The sequence below is a fragment of the Lagopus muta genome, chromosome 1 (assembly GCF_023343835.1).
Source record: "Lagopus muta isolate bLagMut1 chromosome 1, bLagMut1 primary, whole genome shotgun sequence".
Taxonomy (NCBI): Eukaryota; Metazoa; Chordata; class Aves; order Galliformes; family Phasianidae; genus Lagopus; species Lagopus muta.
In genome coordinates, this window is record NC_064433.1 from 21,318,235 (window position 1) to 21,343,874 (window position 25,640).

A 25,640-nucleotide genomic window follows, 5' to 3' on the forward strand; every position below is an offset into this window, starting at 1 on the left:
AGTTGAATTCACCCAACTGGTAAAAGGGACCTCTGGCCATGCAGCGCTCCTTCCCAGGAAGCAGCCTAGATCTAAGAGATGTTCTCTTTTCAGTGTCTAGCCATCATGTTGAGCCTAGGGTGGCTCTGCCTGTGTCCATGCCTTCTGGTGCCTTCTGGTCACGTGGGGAGCACAGATACAAACAATTTGCCTGTGCTACCTGGGCCAGCCACACTCCTTCACCAGGTGCTTAATGACCAGTTAAGGCTCTGACCTAACAGTTCCTCTACACGTGCGGAAGAAACATACCTTGAAGATCAGCAGTCAGTTTGGGACAGAAAAATCTTTCTTTTGCAAATCTTAGATTTGTATGTGAGATAACAACTGTCAGTCTTTATACAGATTCCTGCATTCCAAGAATTTTGGCAGTAATTCCTGGTTGGGAGGTCTTTGAATTAATTTGCTAATTATACAGGATGCAGAATTTTTAAATATGAGGAACTGACTATTTTTATTGTCCTGATTAAAGCACACGTAAAAGGCCCTGAGCAGCAATGAGAGGATAGAAAGATGGGTCCCAGAGAGTGCTATAGGAAACAACAACTCTTAGCAACCCTTCAAGTGGTAGTAACCACCAATGATCTATTATTGTTCACAAGAAAAATCCTCAATTTATTATCGACCTGTGTACACACTTGAGTCTGTGTAATACTAAAGTTCCTCCTGACAAAGGAGAACAAGTCAAGTCAGCTCTACAGAGCTCCAATCCTGACTCAGCAGCCAAGTCCCAGAGCCTTACGCCTCCTGTAATCTAACAAAATGCTGAAACAGGAATAATGCATGAAGGTTAATTGCACTATTGAAGGAACACCATGAAAGAGCATCAGCAACAGAGAAAGGAAAGATGTGCTGAACTTGTTTTCTGCAAAAAAAAAAACAAAACAACCACCTTAATTTTCCTGAAGTGTGTGTTTCTGTGTATTGCTTCTGTCTGTATATGAAAAGAATGAAACAACTTTAATGTACATTAGCTGGATTGTGTGTTTCATGTGCAGAGAATATTAATCCATGTAATTGTTTTCACCTGTTTTAATCTATTTAGTTCTGAGTACATCTTACACTTAGGTGACTTGCACATTATCTTGTAGTCAAAATACACATTTTATTCCTATATATGGCACTAGTTTTGTGTATCAGACTGTCTGATCAAGCAATCTTTTTTGCAGGGTGTTTTTTTTTTGTTTGTTTGTTTGTTTACTTTAATGATTATATTGATAAAACCTAAGGTAACAGCCTTTTTTTAAAAAAAAAAAAAAAAGAAAAAGATTTGGGGCCCTTTATTATTGAGGTCAGCATTATCAGATTGCTGACATAGCTAAAGGAGCTACTGTCATGCAATATTAAATAAACAGCTTTAATCATGTATATGTTGCAGTGTATATAATATATATATATATATGTTGTAATCAAATAAAAACATGAACAAAAGTGATTCATAAAAAACTTCAGAAAGTGCTTTTGGTAGAAGCTTGGATTAAAAAGACACCAAGTCTAGTATGGTAGTTCTCAGGTGTGTTTGTATGTGTGTGGAAGGTTTTGCAAGAGCAGGTATGTTGGAACAAGTTTGCTGTATTGTTCTGACAAGAAAGCAATTGACTCTAAAGGAGCTTTGTTTTGTATCGTAGTTCCTAGCGTTGTGTTTCTTTTGGTCAGAAATACATTTCTTAACATGTCTATCTCCTAAATGTGTTTTCCTTCATCTGTCTTCTCTCTTTTATTATTTTTTTTTTTGTAAGGTTGCTACTAAAAGGTGATCTTCTGCAGGAACTTAGATCTTTTTCTGCTTAAGTAATTCTTTTTCTTCTTTGCTTTGTGATGTGTGAGGAATTTTGTACCAAAAGTGAGCATGCAGCAGCAAATGGATTTGCCTCTTGTGCCAGAAGATTAAGAGGGACATCACAGAAGTTTGTAGCATCTGTTTTGCTACCCAAAATTTAGTCATTTACTTAACTGTTGGACCCCTGAGGAATAAATTGGAGGATATTGATCCAACTAAATTGAAAGTATCTACAAGAAGACTGTCTTTGAAGTGAGGCTGTAATACACTAACAAACAACCACTAAGAAGGAATGCTTTCTCAATATTAATTGGTTGTGTGACTGCTTTTTTTGGCTTAGTTAATTTTATGCAGGAAAGAGTCAATGTTCAATGTATTCGAAGAGTAATGATTCTCTTTGAATTAGAATTAGGGTAAAATTGCTACGTAAAGGAAATTAAAGGCAATGTTTGGAATTTTTTTTTTTAACTGAATGTCTTAAGACTTGAGAGTGAAATTTGACATTAAATCCTCTTTTAAACATAATGTCATGCACAGCACTCATCTGTTTATCACCTGTCTCCGTAGGACACCTTTGTGGTTTCTGGATTTAAGGTGACAGAATCTCCTACAGCAAGAGAAGATGGTAGACATGCTTGTCACCTGCAGGTGTCTGAAGAAGCTGGATCAGCCATTTATGTAAGTGGGTGCTTAGATTTTTTTTTTAACCTCTTTTTTCCAAATACCATCATTAAAATTATGCTTTACAATAGAGAAAAAATCTATTAGAATTTGAAGTGCTGCAGATTATTACAGCATGACCATGAGGAAATGATCTGGACACATTTGTGTGTGTGCCTACAGTTATGTAATACATTCTTCCATCCATTTTGTCAAAGTAGTGTATGTGGATGAAACATTTGTATTTATCTCTGATGGATGAGAATGGGTGTTATCCTTTCTGCCCAAGACTCTGTAAGGTCTGGATGGGGATTGTCTGCTTGAAAATCCTTCATGGTAATACTCTGTGCAGAACAGTCCACGGCAGTGAATAACATTTTGTAGTAGATGACAAACGAGAGTACAGTATCTGTGTCAAAGTATACAATATAGAAGTGATGCAAAGTGTTGCCAGATCCAAATTATCTTGATCTTCAAGGTAAATTTCTACCTGCTGAGTGCAGGCATTTGACATTAGTTAGTTTGAGATAGCTCCTTAGAACTTTCTGAACTGCTCTTGCACATAATGGAAGGGAATAATGCATATAAGGTAAAGGGTGAGAGAGGAGTTTCTGCTTCAGAAACTGTTGTTTAAAGTTGCTTTTGTCTGAGTGTAATCAGAACAGATATTGTTTATTGTGTAGAATAAAGTTTATTAGATTCAGAGGTGTCAGAAGTGATTCCAGTAGCAAAGGTGTTTATTATTCAGCTGTATGAAATGTTACAATATTTGTGCTGCCTTCATTTTTGTAATCAGTTAAGTTTGTGTTTGTTTTTTTTTCTCCTCAGATTTGTACACAGCCAAGCATAACTCCTTTTTCAGAAACTACATCTGCAGTGAGTTTATATTTAGGATATTTTTTAAGCGGGGAATTTTCTAAAAATTCAGGATATTTTTAATATGAGGTGAACTGCATGTAAATAAGAATATGTAGAATTCTTTTTCTTTCCTGTTTTACATTCATGGTCCTATTCTGGCAGTCATTGTTTAGCTTTTATTTCTACAAATGGCATGCCTTGAAAAGAGGATGAAATATGAGAAAGTAATATTTCTGCCATTGTTTCTGTCTGGTTCTCAAAATAAGCTACACATTGGCTTAGGAAATATGAATAAATAAAGTACCTTCCATACCAAAGGAGGTTGTTGTTTTTTTTTTTTTAAAAAAAAGGTTAATCTTCCTTTGATTAAAATCAGACTTTGTGTTTTAATATTTCTTTAGGTTTCTGCTAGGAAAAAGCCTTTACCTGTCTAAATTACAATTCTACAGGAAGTAGTACATTAAAGGCCTAAAATTTGATAGATGATATTTAATTGTTCTTTATCATCAGGTTAAAGATTTAGTACTGAAGATAACGCAGCTTGACTTTGTATTAATTACCTGAGAGTTTTATTTTTTTCCACAATTCAATCAGTAAAATGCAGTTTTCAGTCAGTTTGGGAGAACTCATGTTAAGAGATTCATGTTCTATAATCTTAAGTTGAGAAGAGAGTTGTCCTTAGATAGTAGAAATTAGTCCTTGATTTCTTTTAATCCTCTGACAGGTGTGCTATTACAGTATAAACTTACATGTAACTATGAGAAGTAAGATGCCCAAAGTGGTTATTCTGTGCAGCAGTGCTGCCAATATTAGTTTAAAAATAATTTGTAGCTTAAAAAAGCCATTTGGATGGATGTGTTAATACCAGCCTGGAAAAAACAAACAAACAAAAAACATTATTATGATGACTTTCATCTTCTTGTTCTTCTGTCTTCACTTTTGTATCTTACTTGCACCTACTGGCTGACTAGTTGGTTGTAAGAAATATTTCACAGAAGAAATGGAATGAGGTGTGCTTTTTTTGTATGTGAATGAATGAATAAAATTCTGAATAACATTTAGAAAATCTTAAGTGAATAAGCTAGGAAAAGAATAGGTAGCTTTTAGTTATTAAGACAAATTAAAAACATATCTGAGTCTGAATGGTGTTAAAAGCACAGAATTCTAGATGAACGTTTGCATAATTTTTTTTCTTCTGTCCCCTAATTTTACCATGCCTTTCTAGTCTGTTGCACCAAAATACGTGTATACTCCTTTGAATTGCTTGAAAGATGGGACTGTAGTGAATTTGTACGGCGTTGTGAAATTCTTCAAGCCTCCTTATATAAGCAAAGGAACAGGTATGTACTACTTCCAAAAAATTTAACATCTCTTTTCACAGAACTAAATTCATAGTTATTTCTGTTACAATTGATCACAGAAGTCCTTTGGCAGATCCTTTAGCAGTGGTTCTCAGATAATATCAGGAGAATAAAATAACTAATGGATATCTGAGCCAGTGTAGGCAGACTGGTGCAGATAGCAAGTGAAGTAAATATTTATCAGGCAGATGACAAAATTTGCTCCTAGAAAAGCATTCCCTGCACTCTTAAGAAATGTTGGTGAGGCAGTTGTATTTCTCAACTGTGAAACAAAAAGCAAATCTAAAGAACATAGGCAACTGAATTTCAAGCATTAGAATTTAAAAATAGATGTTCATTTAGGAATGGGACAAGTGATGGTCCATCTGTTTTGTAGCAAATACAGTGCATGTATTTTCATCCTCTTGAAAATAAATAAAAATGATTATGTATTTTTATATACTCATTTATACACAAAACTTAATAAAGGAAATTATACACTGCAAATGTTTCAGATGAAAGTCAATTTTCGATTTGTGTAGTAACAAATAAACAGTTTAACATTTTGCTATTTGATCAATTCTAAAATCTTCCCTTGCATTGCCTGTGAGGAAAAACGAAATCTTCCAGTTACTCTTTTCTTTTTCAGCACATCTTATATGGGGGCATATTAGAGAAAGGAGGAAGGCATTTAGGGAGTAATCGGTCAATTTTGGGTGGCAATATGATGGTTTTGTAATGCAAACCTGTGGAACTTTTTTACATATCTAGAAAAACAACCAGGAATATCTGTTTAATCTGCACTATGTCTAGACATCTTAGTATTCATTTTAATTTAGTAATTACTTTTTTAGATTTACTGATCTGTAGGCAGTTCTCATTTTCTGAATGGTTGATGAATGCGGCGTGCTGTTACAGAACCCCCTGCCCAAAGACTGATTACATTCAGCTATTTGAGCAGTGAGTTGTGTTTTCTGAGAAACAATGTTATATACATCTTAATTTTTTCTGATTGTGAAAAATGTTTCTTTACAGTGCTGGCAGTGGCAGGTTACCTTCCCTCTTCTCTTAAACATTCTAATTCTTTTTATAATTTAGTTGTTGAAATAATTGTTAAAACCTCACCAAACCAACAGAAAGGCCAGCCTTGGTTTCTAGTACCTCTTAGTGATTGACAGACAAAATAATTGTAAATCAGTGCCTCTGTAAAACAAGCTCTATCAATTTGTTTAAAAACATGCAGAACTGAAAAATTGTTTAAAATTGACTTTGTAAGACATTACCTGATGCTATTGTTTGCAAGTATAGCTCTCTAAGGCAGATGAAAGATAATAAATTCAAGTGATAAATTCAAGCTACTGCCTTCCCACGCTAAGAATGTCACGTTATACAATTTATTGTATATGCATGCTTGGACTTCAGTTTGAGACAAATTATTGTGAGGAGAACACACTTGCAAGATTCTTTTAGGTTTCATAGCTACAAGTCTGTGTGCACCAATAATTGGAAAGCGTGTGTGGTGCTGGGGGAAGTCATTTGTCCAGGAGCAGTATGTGCCAGCTTGCCAGGAGGTGCTGGTTCTTGTTATAGTCTGCAAGTAGCCTTCACATCAAAGCAACCTGTGGACCTTTCAAGACTTGCTCCATGTAGTAGTTCAAGACAAGAGGCAACTGAAGCGTTCCACCATGCAATAGCAGATACTCCATCAACTGCTGGTAGGTGGGAGAAATGCAGGAAGGCTGTCAGTCTTATTTTTATGGAACAGAGCAATTACTTTGCACGTTTTGACAAGAGGAAAACTTAGTTCAGTTATCAATGGAAGGCGTGTGGCAGTTTGTTCCACTGAAGATTTACTTCATGATGTGACATTCAGTGACAACACTGAAGTTCCACTGTGGAATTGCATGTTCCGTTAGACTAATTGAAAAGTATGGGTGTTTTCAAAGTGCTGATGTGGAAGGTACTCTATACCAGCCCATTAAAAAAGTAAATGTTCTTGTTTCTTGTTCAGCTTGAAAGTACTTCTTTTCTATTTTGATCTTATATATATATTATATGTGTGTGTGTGTGTGTGTATGTATCTATATATGAACATATATATATATATATGTATGTATGTATATGTATATATACATATATTTTTTGACAAATGTGATTTTTTTTGTATGCTCATGCTCTTTCTGTAACTTTATTTTAAAGAAGGAGGAGAGGGAAGGAGAAGAAAAAACTAATTGAAACCTAAGGCAGCACTTTAACATTAATTATGCTCTAATACACTGCTTAAAGATTAAAAAAAAAAAAAAAAAAAGGTTAAGGAGAAAGTAAAGGAAAAAATAATTTGAGTAATTTAATGTCATTTTTAAAAAGAAACAAGGACTGAGAGATGAAATAACTCCAGTATATGAATGAAGTATATTGCATATAGAAAAAATCTGGTTACGTTGAAGTCTGTCAGCATATTTTGTAAGTACTTCTCGTGGCATAGTAATAGAACATCTAAGTGTTGTGTTCCGTGCTTTCACTCAAGAAACTCCCCCAAAAAACAGAACAGAAATGTTTGTTATGCCCAGTTGTTTGTTTTCATCACCTTCAGTGAACCATAATACAGCAGTTTGAAGATCACACTTCAGCACAGGTCTTAACGTTTTTTTTCAAATATTTGTTGTGTTTACATACAGAGTTTTTTATTCTTTTTAAAGGTAGTTAACTAATATGAGGGAAAAGTAGATTATATTAAGACGTTGTTTTTTAAAATCACTAAATTTTCATGTTATTCATGGATAATTTCAAATCCTCCTAAGATTTTACAAACTTCATACATCTAGAAATGGATGACTTCATTCTTGAAGATTCTTCTGTAGAGTTTTGTAAACTGCTTTTCTCACTGTGAGTTTTCTTACTGTTGCAGTTGTGATTCATTTCATACTTCATCATGAAAATCTCTAAAACACTTTTAATTGATTTTGGTTTTTGTGTAAAAATGTTCTCAGTTAAATATTTCAATTTTTGCATGATCCAGGGCTCTATCTGCTTGAGAAGGTATAGAATGCTTTGATGATTGCTCTGAGTTGCCAAGGCATGAAATAGCTCTTGTCAGAAAATTCTATAGTCACATTAGGTCTGTCACAGTCCTGCACTGATACCTTCTATTTCTGACACAGTGTTAATGGAATCATATAGCTTTAAGCTTGTCCCTGCTGGAAGTGTGGGTGGTAGAGCCACTCTTGCTTCATCCATCTGGATCTTTATTCACTATATGGATATTCCCCTAGATACGTTTCTCCTTATGTGTATTAGAGCTTAAAGCTGAAGCTTTACTTCCTGTTCCCACTGAAAGCAAGTGGTACCCATTTTAGTCTTGTCATTTTATAATTAAAGCATCCGTTTAGCCAGATGCATCTCATTGTTACTGAAAGTTTGAGTACCTCTTAAGTGCAGCGCCACGTTACGAATAAGCTGCATTAAAGCATCTTTCATTGGATTATTTAGTTTGGACTTCAGCAGTATCAGTGTTTCTGTGTGTATATTGGAAATAGATAAGTGCATAATATATGTATGTTCTCATGTTGTTTTGCTTTCCCTATTTTGTAGCACGTATTTAGTAACTTAGCTGGTTCAGCTGTTCAGTTTTAGACTGTTCTCAGTAACACTGGAAAACTTTATTCATGATTAGTGTAGTTTTGAAGAGAGAATAGCTTGCTACAGAAAAATCTGTTTTTAGTATTGCAATATAAGAAGCAGAAGGTAATCTTTGAAGTCTTTCCTTACCAGCAGCCTTTTTATCATTTTTGTGGGAAGAAGTTATTGATCCAGGATAGTCGATTTTGTAAACTTAGAAGTTTGTGAATATATATGCAGTTGACCAAGAGGGGATTCATAATTTAATCAACGCTTCCTACCTTTAAAATTGATTTTACGAGCATATTTGTTATGGACTGCTGAAGTCCTAAATAAAACCAAAATAAATGCATTTAATCAATAAGTACTGAATTGCCTTTTTACAGAGCTTTTGCTGCAGTTCTTTTTTTTTTTTTATGACTGTAAGTGAAACTGCTTTTTTTTGTTTTCTGGTATTGCTACTCTGTGCAGAGTGCTGTCTTTCTGAGCATGCTAATGACTACTGTAATAGTCCAAAGAGGAGTACAAATGCTAATGCATTTTATAAAACAAAAGCTGTAATGTAGAGAGCAAGCTTGAGTTGCCATAGCAGTTGAGGAAACTTTGGCTTTTCAGTGACCGTTAAAATTACACAGACAACACATTCATGTTTTATGCTATTTTAATTTAGAGCTCAGAAGCTTGAAGGTTAGCACCCTCCATATTGTTAGTGTAACTTTCTATTGATGTTGACTTGGAATTTTACTGATTTTCAGATAGTCCTTGTAATAATAATGAATTCCTTTTGTTTATTAAACTCTTTTATAAGCGCTGTTTCACTACACAATTGTGTTTTGTTCTCTTTGTTTTATTTAACAAGGTGAAATGAAAGACTTCATCTTGTAAAATTACTTTAACTATTAATTTGGTAATAGTTTTGAAAGAGCCTTAAGGAGTTAGTCTGAAAGAATATGGGGAGCATGTAAGGCAGACAATTCACTCTGTGCTTCCCATTTAAGTGGCTTCTCTCTCCTAGTTATTTTAAGAAGTGCCAATCCTGAGGTGTTACAAGTGTCCTTGTAGGTTAACTGTCCATTCCTGGTTGTCCATCACATGCTGTTAACCTCCTAATAAGTACTTTCAGTAAGTATATTGAAAAAGAAAAGAGAAAAAAAGAGAAAAGATGCAGTTTGGAGTGCTGCTATTGTAAGACCAATCCTTTTGCTGATTCAGTATAGTATTGAAACTTGATAATTTTCTACCATTCAGATGACTGTACTATGCCAGTTTTTATACTGCTTGAGCTAAGGTGTTGCTTCAGCTGACCAGCTGATAACTTCTCTGAACTGAACAGTACAGAACTTGCTTATTTAGAAGTCCAGAATTTAAATTTTGCTCTGGGTGTTTGCAGGCACAATACAACTCTGAAGTCCTTGTCTTTTACTGGAAGCAGATATTGTAGAATATAATAGTTACAACTGAAAGCGACAACTTGAATTGCAGCACTGTTCATGCTGCCGTAATGATTGTTACCTCTCTTTCCTTCTCTGTTCACTTTTAACTTTTTGATTTTGCAAGACTACAGATCTGTGAAACAATAAGCTCATATAGTTCTTACTACTTTACACATCAGGACAATTTCAGGTGACTGGCTTTTATTTCAGACTTTCTTAAAAATTCACTTGTACTTTTTAATAGCTAGGAGACTCATTCCATAATCGTTTTGTTCACTAAAAAAAACTGGTTTTGGCCTGCAGATCCTAAATTGTTGAAACTTTAAATTCATTTGTGCTGTTAAGAATGATTTCATTATTCATTTTGTTAGGAAAATTCAGCCAGTAAACAGTTATCAATATTTTGGATTTACTTTCAAAACAGTTTAAAACTTTCGCTATTTAAAATGTTCTTGATCTGGATGTGATACAATATGCAAGTAACAATCAGTAAGTTTTTTAACAGCTTAGATTTTATGCATCTGTGTTTTTTTTTTTTCCATTAAGGACGTCAGTCAACTCTAGAAACACCAGATTTTTTTTTGTGTGTGTAATAAAACTCCAAGCCAATTAGCAATTCATCACATTGAAGAAATTAACTAAATTCAACATTCCCTTTAATGCTTAACAGAAATCTTCAGCCATCGCAAAACAGCTGTGGTGAGAAGAGATCTGTAAAGGTCATCTTATCCAACACACAGGGCCACCTAAAGCTGCTTGCCCAGGACCATGTCTGGATAGTTTTTGAGTATCTCCAAATACGGGGACATCAAACAAGTTAAAGCATTTTAAAAGGTTAAAGCAATCTTTTGTAGTATATAAATGTGCTGAGCTTTAGATTTATTTTGCCTGCTTTTTGAAAGGTGTCTGGTCCATGGCCCTTTTGTGAGACAGTAAGTACAATAAGGCAGGGAGGCAGTGAACCAAGTGTGGTTAGCCACACTAATTTGTGAGAGCCGATGAGAATGTGAGATTTTTTTATGCCAGCAGGGTTATCTGATGGAGGTCATCTTGGCTGGGAGACAATCTCAAGAAACAAACCTCAGTCACTAACTGGCAGACTAAGGAGCTACAGGCACTGCTTCTAACATCACTTGTAGCTGATCATGTTGTGAAATGGGGATCCTGGACTGGGAGGATGCAGAAACTGCAGAGCTCTGTAAACTCAAGTGTGCATGCAAGGGGAAGTGGGAGCAGGAGGAATGTGGAGGAGATAGGTAAAAAAGAGTGCAAAAGGGCCGCATGTAAAACAGGGCTGGTCAGTATACCTGTCTGGCTGAGCCTTGCAGCTGAAGGCTGCATCCTGTCTTATCCTCTTATTTTTCTTAAGTCTTTGAATTCTCTGCATATTCACACTCCCACTCCGTTGTGTACAAAAGCTGCAAGGTGAGCCTGAGATCCAAGAAGGGGTGCAGTATAGGTGGAGGGGCTGTGCCTCTGCTTGAGGGATTTGTGAATCTGTGGCTGGAGAAGGCATTCGTGCTCTTCACACTCTTCACTTCACTTAGGTGTCGCATTTTTAAAGCGAAGTGTTATAAGTAAATTACCAGTGGTGAAACTTCCTATAAGAGAAGAAAATTGTCCCTAGTATGTAAACTTATTTTTGGTAGTTTGGTAACTGAGTTTTTCTTTATTGGGAAGTATGTTGTAAAATAAAAAATCAGAAGTTTGAGCAATTACATTTATGATGTTGTTTCATCTACACTAGGACACTATCTTATTATTTAAATTCATCAGTTCTATCTAGAGTTTAACTTACCATTTGTACAGAGAAGTAAATTCAAGCACTGAACTCTCATACTCCTTTGGAAAGCAGAAAGTAATTTTCACATTCCGTATGGAGAAGGAAGGACAGATGACTTTTTCTTTGTTCACCTTCAAAAAGGACTTTCTGGTTGAGGATTTCTTTAAAGGAAAATCAGTCTTTATGCTTTGTTCTTGAAGAAAATTAGTTAGATTTATTGTAGAATTGACGTTTTGAGGTCTTTCTTGATAATGAAAGACTACAGTCACAAAAACAGAGAACCTATATTATGTAGAAGGTCTTTTCCGATTGTTTAAAGTGCAGTATTTTATACTATTTAGAGTAGGAAGGATACTGATCTTCAGGGTGTGCTAGTTGCAAAGAAAATGGAGGAAATGCGTTCACTTCCCCCCCCCCCCCCCCCCCCCCCTTAAATAGGCAGCTGCAGGTGTATGAAACTGACTGGGGTGTATAACCACAGCTTCAAACAGTAGCAACAATTTTAGTGTGCTGTGGGCTTGATATTTCACTTTGGATTCATGGTTGAATTATATCAATGCACTGTAATGTGCTATCGTGTATCTTTACAGAATTGTAAATCAGTGAACCATAAATTTTTCTTCTTTATAGCTGATTTTGCCCTTGTCTCTGTGCATCTGACCTGTTCAACTTAACCCAGAGAAATAAAACAATCAGTATTTGGATTACAGTAGTAAATACTTGCAGTTTCATATCAGCCACTGGCTATACTTTATTCATATCTGCTTATCCTAGCACAGAATATTGGATTAGATGATACATAGTATTGACCTTGTGTCTTTTGTGGGAGTGTGCAAAAGAATGATGCTTAGCAACCTCTGCGTGCAACAGATCAGAATTTATCAGTGTGAGAAAATATTTGAGAGGAAGAGAAGCATCCATTTTATGGAAGTACATCAGTTTTTGTTTCTGGAGGAAAATTAGTTTTGTTTTTCATCTTAGTAAGCCTTCAGTGATTTTTGTTCTTTGAACAATCATTCCGATCAATAGAGAATTTGAACTTTTAAGTTTACATGATAGTAAAATTTAGGGATGTATTTGCTGGATACAGTGGAGTATTTCTTTTGAAAGCACAGTAAGTACACAAACAAGCATGCATTCTAATTCAGTGTAACGTATCTGTTGTCTTCAAGTTCGGGGAATTTTTCACTGTGAATTTACTCATGACGATCATCCACTTTTGATTGCATTCCTGTAGTTTTTTGCATTATACTAATCTGTTAGTTTCAGTAGACTGATAGTTTTCTCTTTTTCAAAGCTGCCTAGAACAATTTATTTATGTTTGTATCTTTATTAAAAATAATGGGGATTTTATCTGCTTTGTTTTAATGCTTACAGCATCTTTGTTCAGTTCTCATATTTTTTTCTTTTTTTCTTTTTTTTTTTTGAGAGCTGGGGAAATTTAATTCATTAGCAGTTTACATAAATGTTTAATTACTGCTTCAGATATTGAGAAACAGAGAAGACAGACATTTAAACTCTTAGGGAAGATTTGTTTTCCCAAGCTCATCTTCACTCTAGTTCTCTCTCCTTGCAGTCTCCAATCTCCTTTCAGTTCAAACTTTAGAGTTCCAACTTCAGAAGTTTTAAACTATAAATTATTTATTACTGTTAATGCCTAAAAAGTGTACTTCTTGCTGGAGGATCTGTACTAGCTTTATTAAAGCCAAAATGCTGTGTACCTTAATGTATAGTTAAAAATAATAAGTTAGGATGCAACATTCTACAATTTTTATCTGCTTAAAAAGTTGTAATTTAGCTCTGAAGTGTAAGTTTCAGTAAAAGCCAGCATAATAAATAACCAAAGGAAAAGTACTCCATCTTCTTTTCTTTTAATCTTTTGATTAAAACTAATTAGGATAAGATTTGCAGATGTTTGAGGTTCTGAACATATAGCTAAGTTAATACTGGGTGTTTGAAAAGTTATGAGGAAAGCTAACCAGCTACCATACCAAGAAAGAGCAACGGCATGCTCAGTGACTTCATATATGGCACAGAAGAATAGATGTTCTTCTTTAATGTGAAATGGCAAATAGAGTTTTGTTTTATGTCTGCAAGTACTGTCCTGTACTGGACTGTTTTGTTCTGTCCTATTTGTTTTGCTTTGAATTTGATTTTGTGGGTCATAAATAAAATTCTGTTATGAATGTTTACCCTTAAAAGGGCAGGTTCCACGTTCTTACTATACTTTCTATTAATTACCTTGTGACTGTGTCCTTGCAGAAAATACCTTGTTTGCATATTTGGGACACAATTAATGCTAGATAACTTTTATAATTTGCTTTTAGAGCTTGTTGAACTCATTGCATCTTCAGAAAATAGTGAAAACAAGTCTTGGAAAAGAATTGGATAGTGGACATATACGTCCTCATATTATAAAGAAAGTCATTGGAAGTTTAAAAAAATAGCACACCTGTCAAGTACTGGAGAAAATGTTTTGTGTGTTCCTGGCTCACAGACCTGTGCTTGACCACACATTTTGTTTTCAGTTACCTGTGTTAATTATTTGCATGGTTGGCCATTTGCCAGTTGTTCTGCTGCTTTAACTTTGGGAGAATTGCAGAGATGACAGCAAAAAAGATTTGTCCGTATCATTGTTCACTCCATCTATAACGTCTGTATACCAGTAGCTTATGTAATGTCTATTATTCATTCAATCACTTTCATATTTTACAGATTATTGCTCAGTCGTAACACTGGTGGACCAATCGAATGTGAAGTTAACATGCACTCTTTTCAATGGAAATCTAGATTCTCTACCAAAAATTTACAAAAATGGAGATATTGTTAGGTTTCATAGAGTAAAGGTAGGTATTGGGTATTTTGTTCTGTTTTTAATGTGTTGTGGTTGTTGGTTGGTTGTTTTTGTTTTAGTTTTTTTGCAGTGAAAGAACTGTAGGAAGAATATAGTTGTTCGTATCTTGAAATTCAGTTTTGAAGGTAGAGGATAAAATAGTCAGTTGATAAAATTGAGTGTGGTTAAGGTGTGAGCCAAAACAAAACCATCAAATTCTTAGAACAGCAACAACCAAAAAATCCAGTGTTCTATAGATGATTATGTCAACTCCTGAATGACATCTTCTGTTTTGAGACTCATTTGTTCGTGCATATTCTAAATACCTAGAGACAGAAGCTAGCTAACCTGTTCCTGGTTAGTATAAAGCTTCTTTAAAGGCTTCTTCGTGTATAATTCAAGTAGAATTAAGCTGTAATGAGGTTTTGATGCTTGTGTTGCTTATCAGTACCATATGTGTGGTCAGTCTTGGAAGTTCATAGATTTTTCAGCGAGGAAAATCTAATGCTTGATTTCAAACTCTCTCTGAATCCTGTAGGATAAGCATTACAAACATACTAGTTTCTGAAATTCAGTGGAGGTAAAAATATGTTTCTTGTGTCTGAAGTAAAACTGTGTTTTATATGTGTGTATATATATATATGTGTGTGTGCACAAAAAAAAGGGAGAGAGTAACGCTTAAAAGAACTAAAAAATTGCATGGGCAGTAAGTAAATAATGGATTATTTTTGAGATGTGAACTACAGGCTAAGAAGTCCACTTTCATGGAGGTATTATGCATGCATCTCTGTTACGCAAATCTAACAGTGTTTCAGCTCAACTACTGATAAAGCAAAAACAAGAAAACCTTGTTCACCTGATTTGGGAGCAGCTTTTTGGGTGTTGAGCTGAAATACTTCTCAACTGATTAATCATTCTTCAGGATTGTGTCAGTATTTCAGTAATGTTCCAAACTCTGTTAACGTTCCCCACGCACAGCTTTTTTCGTCACTGCTGAGCTCGTTTAGGTGGTTTCCAGCCCCAACACTTCCAGCTGCCCACAATCCATATCCCCTCACATGCATAAGCTTAACAGCTTGTCTAATTACTTACTAATTTAAAATGATCTACAGTTAGTTTAAATAGTTATATTTTTCTGGACAGGCAAGTTTTGACTATCTTGAGATAACTGTAACTTTGCAAGTTTTGTTCTCCATTCTGAGCAGGTAAAAAGCTGGTGTAGGAGCCTGTTGACAGCTGTTTGGAGATGTGGGAGTAGGGTGACCTCTTCTTTCCTTTCAACTATAGACAGTTCAGGATTTATGATTGCTGTGTAACACAGTTTTCAATAAAAACATGAACAAAACAACAAACACTAATTAGAGCTCTGAGTATGTCTGCAATTCCTCATTCACTGTCTTCACATTTTGCTTTCCAGCCTTTTCACCCTCTCATAGCTTACCAAATGGAAAGCAGAGGTTCTAGCCTGTCACAGCTATGTTTACCAGGGAGAACAGATATACATATTCTTTACAGTGTTTATTCACATTTCTGTGTTCCAGAAATGCTTTGAGAGACTTCCAGGGAATTGATGTTGATAGCAAACGCATTTTAAAAATGGCTGCTCTACTCAGAGGTGTTGGCAAAGTCCTGGAGGAGGTTCTGTTGGTGTTACTCTGGATTGAGAATAGTTTTATTTGCTCAGGATTTATTTAAGAGAATTAATATTTTAAATGTCTTGTTAGTTGGGTTGAGTGATAGTTCAGTTTAAATTACATTTCTATTAATATTTCTTGAAATACATTTTTATGATGACTAGTGATGATGCTTCATGAATTACAATGCTTAGTGAATTACAGTCCCATATTTGGGCCTTCAACCATAGTCAGTACTGACAGTGTGGGGAACTTTTTTGCCTCCTACCATAAAAGCTAGGCCTGCAGTCTTTCTAGTTCCCCTTTATCTTTTGGCAAGGAAGGAATTATTTCAAGTTTCTTTCTTTTTTTCTTCTTCGCTGTGGGTGCTCTTAATAAATTAGACTTAATGCTTACTACTTGAGTTGCTAAATGGAGGGAATGGTCATCCAGCTGCTACTGGCTAAATCTGTATGATTTTATCCTCACTTGACTTTGAGTTTTGGCTTGTGTTCAGCATTCTTAGCATTAGACAAACCCTGCCACGATGATAGAATTGTTCATTTCCTCATCGACCTTTCTTTCGTATTCCTTATTATCTCCGAATGATTCTTGAACAAGGATTTATTTCCATGCTCTTGGCGAAGTGAATTGCTGTTTTATTTCTATTTCAGTGTTTGGGGATTGGAGAGCAATGAGATTGAAATAAACCAGAATATACTTTTGAATACACATCTTGTTCAGCTTGTTCTCCTTCAGTCATTTATTAGAGACACTGGACATTTTTTGTTGACTTTTTTTCAAGGATGTATAACGTTATTGAGCACTTTGCATTTTCAAAACACTGTATTCTTTGACATCTAATACAGTTGTGAGTGTATACTCCTACTACTCAGACCCTGTGTAATTGTAACTCAAGTTGAATTCTTGAAATGTGAATATTGGTTAACATAATGAGATGACCTCTCATTGTAAACTCTACTTCCTTGACTTTCCCAGCATAACACAACCTGTAATAATTGTGATTAAAAAGATGAAAAATCTTAACTCACTGATCTATTTCGTTATATTGCTACTATTATCTTTTCATGCTTTGACTTCTGTACCTAGGTTGAAGTTAGTGCAGCAAATGAAATGGGAGTCTTAAAGATGACAGCTTCTTCATTGCACATGACTGATAAGTCATGCACTGCATAGGAAGATGTTCTGTAGAAATATGAGTAGTGGAATGGGTATCATAAAATGATTACATCATGAGCTGAATTGTGCTTAAATAGACAACAACTGTGTCATTCCAGTACTTTGGAATGTGTATGGTTTACAGTTTTAATGTTCTAACTTCAAAGTTAGATGGAGGAAAGCAGCAATTAAAAAAATCTCTATCAAGTGCATATTCAGCTGTTCAGATTCAGAATATAAACACTCTGCTCCTTTGAGCAAAAGCACTTTATAGCCATGATACATGTGACTATACCATCTGTGTAGGTCAGTCAGTTCGGTAGAGTAAGATATGTTCTGCTAGTGAGTTTCAAGGCTCTTTGCTTGTCAAGAATGGAGCAATACTTAGTAATCTGATTATCAGACATAAGACACTTGCCTTCATAAATACAGCAGAGTCAATCACACGTCCTTTCTAATATCCCTGCTAGTTCTGTCTCTGTTCTTGAGCATCACTTTCTTTAAACTCTGTAATACTTAAGGCAACATTTGTTCCATTATATTACTAACCCTGATCTAAACCAGTTTGCCACTATTTCCAGGAACACTCACCTTTGCACTTGCGTAGTGATTTTCTTGTCTCAGTGTATTCTCTCTTTCAGTTTAGTCAAGATTGTCCCATTAACATTGGTTCCTTCTCTTACTACCTGGTGCACTATGGAAGGTACTGAGAAACCAGTGCAGAATTATATGCTCAGTCTTCATTTCTAGTCAGCTCTGACCATGGTTGTCAAGTTGTAAAGCATAAAGAGAGGAAAGCAAGTTTATGTCCTATAATACATAATGTCAAGAAGTATTAACTCTAGGCAATTATGGTCTTCTTCCAAAATTAGAAGTTCTTAGAATTTCATACGTTTTCTGAAATTTTTGTTCTGAGTTGTAATGGATCAAGTCACCAATCCTGTCTTAAATACCTAAGGATTTTACCAAAATGTAGTTATTTATTGCTTTATCCAAATTTTCTCAAATATACTGGGCCACTTTCTCTGTAGAATATTTCTAAAATGGTATCATAATACCTGCTGGTTTTCAAATGATAACCAAAGCAGAAGTTATTTAATCTGGTTTAGGTATGTATTCTTTGTACATGCAGTTCTTGTGGACATCATGTTTTCTGAACTGGTAAAAGAAATGTGCAATGTATTGTTGATTGTTTCCTTTAATTTGTGTTTAATTACTACAGAAATTTCAACTGATATTTTGAGCACAGTAGTTCACAGAAATAATAGAAGATAAGTTATAATCAATGGTCTTGATATCTCTGTATTTTTATATTTTCATTAAAAAATATTCTGCTTCCATGTGACTTCTTAACTTTTCGTAGGAAGATGTCAGCAGATTTTAACTCAATTTCTTGTTGTTATATTTAAACATGTTGAAAACAGCTTAATTCATACGAGCACACAAATTATTTATTGTCTTACTTTAAATTGCTTCTTTAGTTCATTGCAGCTGAAGCCATGTGTATACTAGGAGTACAGTATTAAAATACAAGGAAATGTAATCTACGTACAATATTATCCAAACTTGTTTAGACTGTCATGACTATACTGGGTGTGAGAAAACTATTTAAAAAATATAAGAAAATAGTGAAAATTTGTTTTACTCCTCTAACAGGGCACATTTTTTATTTGAATAGAATTAGTGACAACTTTCAGACTTTTACAGCAAAATCAATCTCTGGATATGATAGACAGTGAAGGTGCAGGCTCAATTGTCTGGCACATTTCTGAGCAATAACTTATTAAATTAGTAACAATTCAAAAATATAATTTTTTTTGGTGCTAGAGTACTGGTTTGTCTGTAGGTATCTTAAGCTAACCTGTCTCACAAATGACATTCAGAAACCTGGATGCGATTTCAGTCAGCTAATTTTAGTTTTATGAGAATGGGTCAAAGCAACTGGTTGAAAATCACGGTTTGAGATTTCTGGATGCTAAAAAGGTTTTGAGACTTGTGAGTGAATTAGTCTGCACTGATGCTGATCTTAGTCTGCTTCTTGAAATAATTTTTGATGTTGGAAATTCCTCCTTATATGCTTTGCTTATTTGTTAGCGTTAATTTGCTTTTTTCTTCTTATTTCGTCTCTTCTGCTGGCACCAGGAATGAAAATGAGTAGTGATCCATTATTGATGCATATGATAAAACAGAAGCATAAGCATACTTCAGTGAAGTACAATCATTTTTTTCATGTTTTCTTGTAGATCAGGGAATACAATGGACAAATGCAAGGAATTACCAGTGCAGGATTTGCATCCTTGACATTTGATGGAACTGTAGGAGCACCAGTAGTTCCTCGAGCTTCTAGCAAAGTGTATACCTTCATAGATGAAGAACAGAAAACAGTAGAAGAATTACGTATTTGGGCAGCCAGTAATCTTTCTGTCTCTGGACCAGAAGCAAAATTGTCTGATGTTAAGCCAATGATGTTCTTCGATCTCACTTGTCAGCTGGTAGGGAAGGCAAAAGTGGATGGATCATCTTTTCTTCTAAAGGTAGATTTATTTTCTTTAAGTAATTTTTTATATTGTTATGTGGATTAATATGTAGAGATTAAGGAAATGTATGATTCTGTACTATTTTTATGTTTCTGTGGAGACAAAACAGGAATCTCAATTCTTTTTATCTAATTCATTTATTTTGAAAATTTTTTAAGATGGCATTGGTATGGATGGTAAGTACTACAAACATTTCTAGGTAAATATTGTAAGATTTCTTAAAGTTGAGAAATAATTTTTGGTTTTGAATTGTAACCTTGTTTTCTACTCAGTAGCAATTATTGCTTATTTTTCTAGATGTACACTGTATAAGTAATTCAGTACGTGGTACTCTCTAGAGCTCTACGTAGCTTCTTTAGTTACACATGAGCACTTTGGGGGATCATTGCTTAATGAAAGCACAGAATATAAATGCCACACAACAGGAAAATACTTTCTGAGGAGTGATCCTTAGCATCAGCTAAATATAAACTAGTTCTCCTTATTTTTCTTGGTTTAACTCCCTGTGCATCAATTTGATGTTATTCTGAAACAGCTCTGTATTTATTTTCAGTTTTTTAAGTTGATTGTTAAACTGTAAGCATTGAAGGTGTTTTTTGAAGACAAAGTTATAAAATGGAAAATAAAAATATTTAATGGTACTTCTGTATTAAGCTCACTGATACAATCTTTTTAGAAACAGCAGGTTGCATCGTTCTCTTAGTAAAGCAGGAAATACTCTTCTATGTGCTGTACAGAAGCAAAACTTGAGTGTCACCCTGTATCACATTGTGCAACTGTTACAAATATTTCCATTTAACTGTCTCTTACGAAATGGTTGTCAAATGGCATGCAGTAAAATTTCAGAACCTTCTAGCCTAATTCTCATTCATTAATGTGTGTTCAGCATTAAAAGGCCCTTTGCAAGGAGAAGCACAAGGACTTTAAGTAAATATTACTTGTTTTCCCTTCTGAGTTGTAAATTTTGAAGACTGTTTTGTCAACTACTTAAAACAGGGAGGTGAACTTCACAGGGTGGAGCTGTGTGGAGTCAGAATAGTGAAGTCTTAATGAAATCCACTAGCACTAGATCAGTTTTTCTCATACTGAATCCTCTGTCAGTATCCTCTTTTTAGCACTTTAAAATATTAAGTACTTAAATTTGTATTAAAATGAACCAAACAAGCTAAAAACTGATAGATTAACATAGATGTGCTGTTGCTAATTGCAAACAGGCCAAAATTCTTTCCTTACATGTAGAATGTTGGTAAAGCTGTAAGAGAAGCCTTTTTATAAATATTGTAGACAGAGGTCTGATTATTTTGTTGATTCATTAAACAAAAAATCAAAGCACAAGTTCAGTTTGGTTGATGATTACGTATCATGTATTATTAACTTTCTGTTCTTGGGTTTTTTAATAATGGTGTACATTTACTGTGTCATTGCAAGACACAGTTATTTTCATGGTTGATAATACAGTGAAGTATAATGACAGTTTTAAGCACTGAGCTCAAGTTAACTAGTGTGATTGCTTCAAACAGAACTATAATGAATGTTGGTGATTTCTGTGCATCACCCATAGCATAACCTTTAATATTACACTCAATAAATTATTCTGTGCGAGCGTGGCTCCTTAAGCTGATGTGACATGAAGCTGTGTTGCTTGTCTTATGAAGGTAAGCTTAAATTGAAATGAAGCGGCAGTTAATTATTTCTGAAAAATTTAATTTCAAATCAGAGGAGTCTTCACGCTGGAAGTGCTGCTGTCATTTTTCCATTTCATAAGGGTCTTATTAACTATTCTTCTATCTGTCAGTTTCCTGTGTTATGTCATACAATCAGTATATTCTGTTGGAGGGCCTTAATGAGTCAGGAAAGCAGGGTTCATGGTGCCTCCCCTTTTTCAGCATTTTGCAACACGGTGATCAGATGTCATCACTAAGTATTCCATAATTCCTGTTTGTTCGTGACTAGTAATGAAACTATTTGTTGTTTGTTATTCAAAGTTTGATTATTGTTGGTAAGATTGAAGGCATGAGGATAGCTGTTCATAACCGTGGCACTAGCAGATACAGAAAAATTAATAGAAAGCCTTGGCTCCTGTATTTTCATCTGCAATTTAAGTAGAATGCATCTGATAAGCTCTCAAAGTAGCTGTGCTCTTGTACAAGTTTAAAATAGTAAATAAATAAAATCACATAAAACACGTAATTTTCCAAAGAACTTTCTTTTCTTGTAAAGAATGCTTATTGGCTTAGAAATTCTCAAAATACAGCCTGACATCAGCCCCATTAGCTCCTCTTGCAAAGGACATTGTAAGCTTTGACCTGACAGGGCACATTCACATTATTTCAGTTTGTAAGATCCATTTTACAAGTGTGGAACTACCAATGTATCTCAAGCAAAGCCGGTTTGAAGAACAGTGGGAAACTGAGCATATAATTTCATGACTTATGCCTATAGCATTAAATCTGTATTTCTCTAGCTCAGTTCTGGAAAAGCTTAGCTAATTCCAGGAAAGGGCAGCATCTCAATCAAAGGTGGTTTTAAATGTTTCATAGCAGGCCTTTTTTTGTTTGTTTGTTTCAATCTGTGGGGGCATGTGCAAGCTCATTATGTGAGTCCTTCAAAATACCCTACACTCTTATTTGGGAACATTAATTTGATGTTATGGGTCATTTTAGCTGTAAATAATTTCCCCTTTTATCTCTTGATTTGGCATGAGCATTTCAGCCATGAGTTGTTCTCCATGCGTGTATACATTGCTTTGCTGCTTCCTAGATCTTTTCCTTTGTGTCCTTTGATTCATAGCAGTTAAACATTCAGAAAGGGGGAGAAACCCTTTAAAAATTGACCGTTGGTGTCTTCACCCTTCCTTGTCCCTGTTTCCACCCCACCTGAAGAGCATAACTCATTGGTATCTTATTTTCTGTTGCACCAGTATGAATGAATTCCTGTGCATTAATATTTTGAGTATTGAAATAGTTGGTTTTGATTGCAGGTATGGGATGGCACAAAATGCCCCTACCCAACATGGAAGGTACCTGTGGAAGCAAAAGAATTGGAGGGAGACGAAGTTCTTCTTCATCATCTGCGAAATCTAACAGTGGATGTTTTAGTCTATGACAACCACGTACAACTGGCAAAATCACTCAAGGTAATTGTACAATTCATTGTTTCCAGCTCTCAATTTGTGGTCTATTTTCTGTCTGGAACTTGCTTCAGAAAATGTATCTGTGCAGTTTGGTTCTTAATTAGTCTCAAATGTGGCTCTTCATTGTTCAGTGTATTTCTTATACCTTTTATTTGAATACAGAACTCCTTCAACACGTGTAAAACAGCCTCATTACCCTAAATTGCCATGAAAGAAATTCTTCCAATTAAGCAGTTCTCTCCGGACATTGTAATATCATACATACTCTGTACATAGTGCATTCTGAAAATGTATTCTGTGCTGCAGAATTATTTTTAAATGATATAAACAAGGATTGAATTTATCTTGAATATAAACTTAAGGCCTGTAATTCTGAATAAAAGATTTTATCTGTTCTGTAAACTTCTGCAACTTTCAGTGCTGTCTTCATTTAGTGGGTCAGTAATGTTGATTTTGCTCAGTTAGAGAAAGCAACAATGTAATTAAGCACTGATCTTCAGCAATACTGCCATCTTGCTTCTAAATACAGTAAATTAGCCAAAAGTACATCTTTAATCTTATGGGTTGTCTTCTGTACCCAAGCATAGTTTTTATGGTAGTGTTTGACACAAAACAAAGGTACATGGTAGACATTTCTTAGGCCAGAGCCTAAGAATGCTCATAGTGGGAGGTTGAAGGTTGACCCTTAAGGCCCTTTCCAACCTAAACCGTTCTATGAAAATGAAGAAGGAAAATACTTACTGTTAGGAATTAAAATTAATATTTAAGGAATATATTCAGTATATTCAGGAATTCCTGTTGATTACATGCAAATTGGGAGTTTTTCATTAATTCTCTCTTCTGGTTTTTTTCAATCTTACTTGTTCTTAACTGTGAAGTATCTGTGCTTTTGTTGGACACTGCATAGTGCAGAGCTGAAGCTCTGATGTGAAACTGTTCAGGAACCTGACTTGATCTACTGAGTGGCCCAGGCTGTTTTTCTCTACAGAAACACAGGAAGTGTTACTTTCACTCATGTAAACTGTAGAAGTGTTAAGATATTTGTGTTTTGTGGGGGTTTTTGTTTGCTCGTTTCCACTTTTTAGTGGATTATCCTAGTTATTGAAGAAAAAAAATAATAATACCCTTATAATTAAACTTCAGAAAGATTTGCTGAGTTCAGATTACAATTTACACAATTTTATTTTACAGAAAAATCTAAATTGCTGAAGTGGCTTATAAAATTTAATATAATAAAAGGTTTATTTTTAAATACTAGCGAAAATCATATAGTGTTATAAGAAAGTGCAACTAAAGTACTCTTCTTTTACCCATATAATATTTTATTTCAAAGTTTTGTTATACAAAGATTTTTAGAAAATCATTTTGGTGTACTATTGAACTGGTAGGAATTTACTTCATCTATGTCCACCTTCTGAGTGTGAGCACAAGAATAATGTGGACAGAAACTGCGTACTGATTTTTTGCCAGTTTATTATTTCAGAAACAATAGAAGTGCTCAATTTTTGAGCCATCTCTTCTGCATCTGAATGTAATGTAGAATTGCCTTTTTATTGGATGTCGTTGAGGAGCTGTTAGGCTACACTCCCATGTTGTACCATTTGCAATGACAGTTGCACTTCTGAAATGAAGTTTTATGTAGGAACAATACACTTTATGCAGTTTTTCAGTCTGCAGAAGGGCAGAAAAAAACACAATAAATCTGAATTATTTGTTCTTACATTAAAATTGTATCTGTAGGTTACATGCTCAGACAATGTTGTAAATAACCAATGCACAATGTAGAGAAACTGGCTTATATATTATAGTCAGTTGATAGTAAATCCTAGAGCACAGTGTCAGAAAGCAATCATTTGTTAAAGTCTCTTTTAAGGTATGCTGCAGTTGATACTGTACGTGGACTTTTTGTCACCTGTTACTGCCCTCCCTTCATGTAATAAAAGTTGTGACTTTTCAGCATTTTCTGCCTTAGCAAAACACAAACAAAATTTTCAGAAGTGTTATCTCTCTGAATAGATTATTTCCTGGGACAGAAAGACATAAACAGAGCTACAGCAAAGCAGAGATAATGGTGTTCACTGCTTTTTCCAGAATTTCCCTCTCCTGTGCACCCTGAGTGCTTGAGGCTTTCCCATTTTTCAAGGAACCCCAGCCTGCAACTAGCTCTGCAGAGTACCCTTTCTCCCTGTAGGTCTTACTTTGTTATCTTTCTGTGTTTTATTCCTGTGTTTCTAGAGGTTCTTAGGATTCCTGCAGACTTCACTATACTACTCAAAAATTAGATCTATGACATGCATTTCTCCATTGGTGGTATTTTGCTAAGTACTAGATATGTGATTTAGTGGGTGTCAACCCTGCCCATGATATGGGGATTGGAGCCAGATGACCTTTAAGGACCATTCCATCCAGAAATTTCACAGTCCTTTTCATGGATTTAAATATGTGGTATTCCTTTCCTTGGATGTGAAGGACCACATCCCATTACAGTGTATGTGCTTCCTGTCACATGCAGGTAGTGCACAATTAGTGAAATTGAACTGCTGATAGGATAAAATGATCACAATACAATCACCTTGAATATCTGCCATAAAATATGTGGATTCTGTGATGTAAAAATCACAGAATCACAGAATGGCCAGAGTTTGAAGGGACCTCAAGGATCATGGATCTCTAACCCCCTGCCACAGGCAGGGCCACCAACCTCCCATTCAATACCAGACCAGGCTGCCCAGAGCCCCATCCAATCTGGCCTTGAACACCTCTGGGGACGGGGCATCCACAACCTCTCTGGGCAGCCTGTTCCAGCACCTCACCACTCTCTCTGTAAAGAACTTCCC

General features: G+C 35.1%; 1 protein-coding gene across 2 annotated transcripts in view; it reads left to right on the forward strand.

Annotated features, from left to right (window-relative positions):
* Positions 1–25,640, forward strand: part of POT1 (protection of telomeres 1) — a 60,801-nt gene that overhangs the window by 13,325 nt on the left and 21,836 nt on the right. For both annotated transcript variants that reach the window (XM_048937719.1, XM_048937807.1), the window contains exons 5-10: positions 2,384–2,494; positions 3,305–3,352; positions 4,560–4,674; positions 14,224–14,354; positions 19,377–19,667; positions 22,651–22,806. In XM_048937719.1, the coding sequence (XP_048793676.1) occupies positions 2,384–2,494; positions 3,305–3,352; positions 4,560–4,674; positions 14,224–14,354; positions 19,377–19,667; positions 22,651–22,806 (852 nt within the window). The remainder of the gene's footprint in view (positions 1–2,383; positions 2,495–3,304; positions 3,353–4,559; positions 4,675–14,223; positions 14,355–19,376; positions 19,668–22,650; positions 22,807–25,640) is intronic.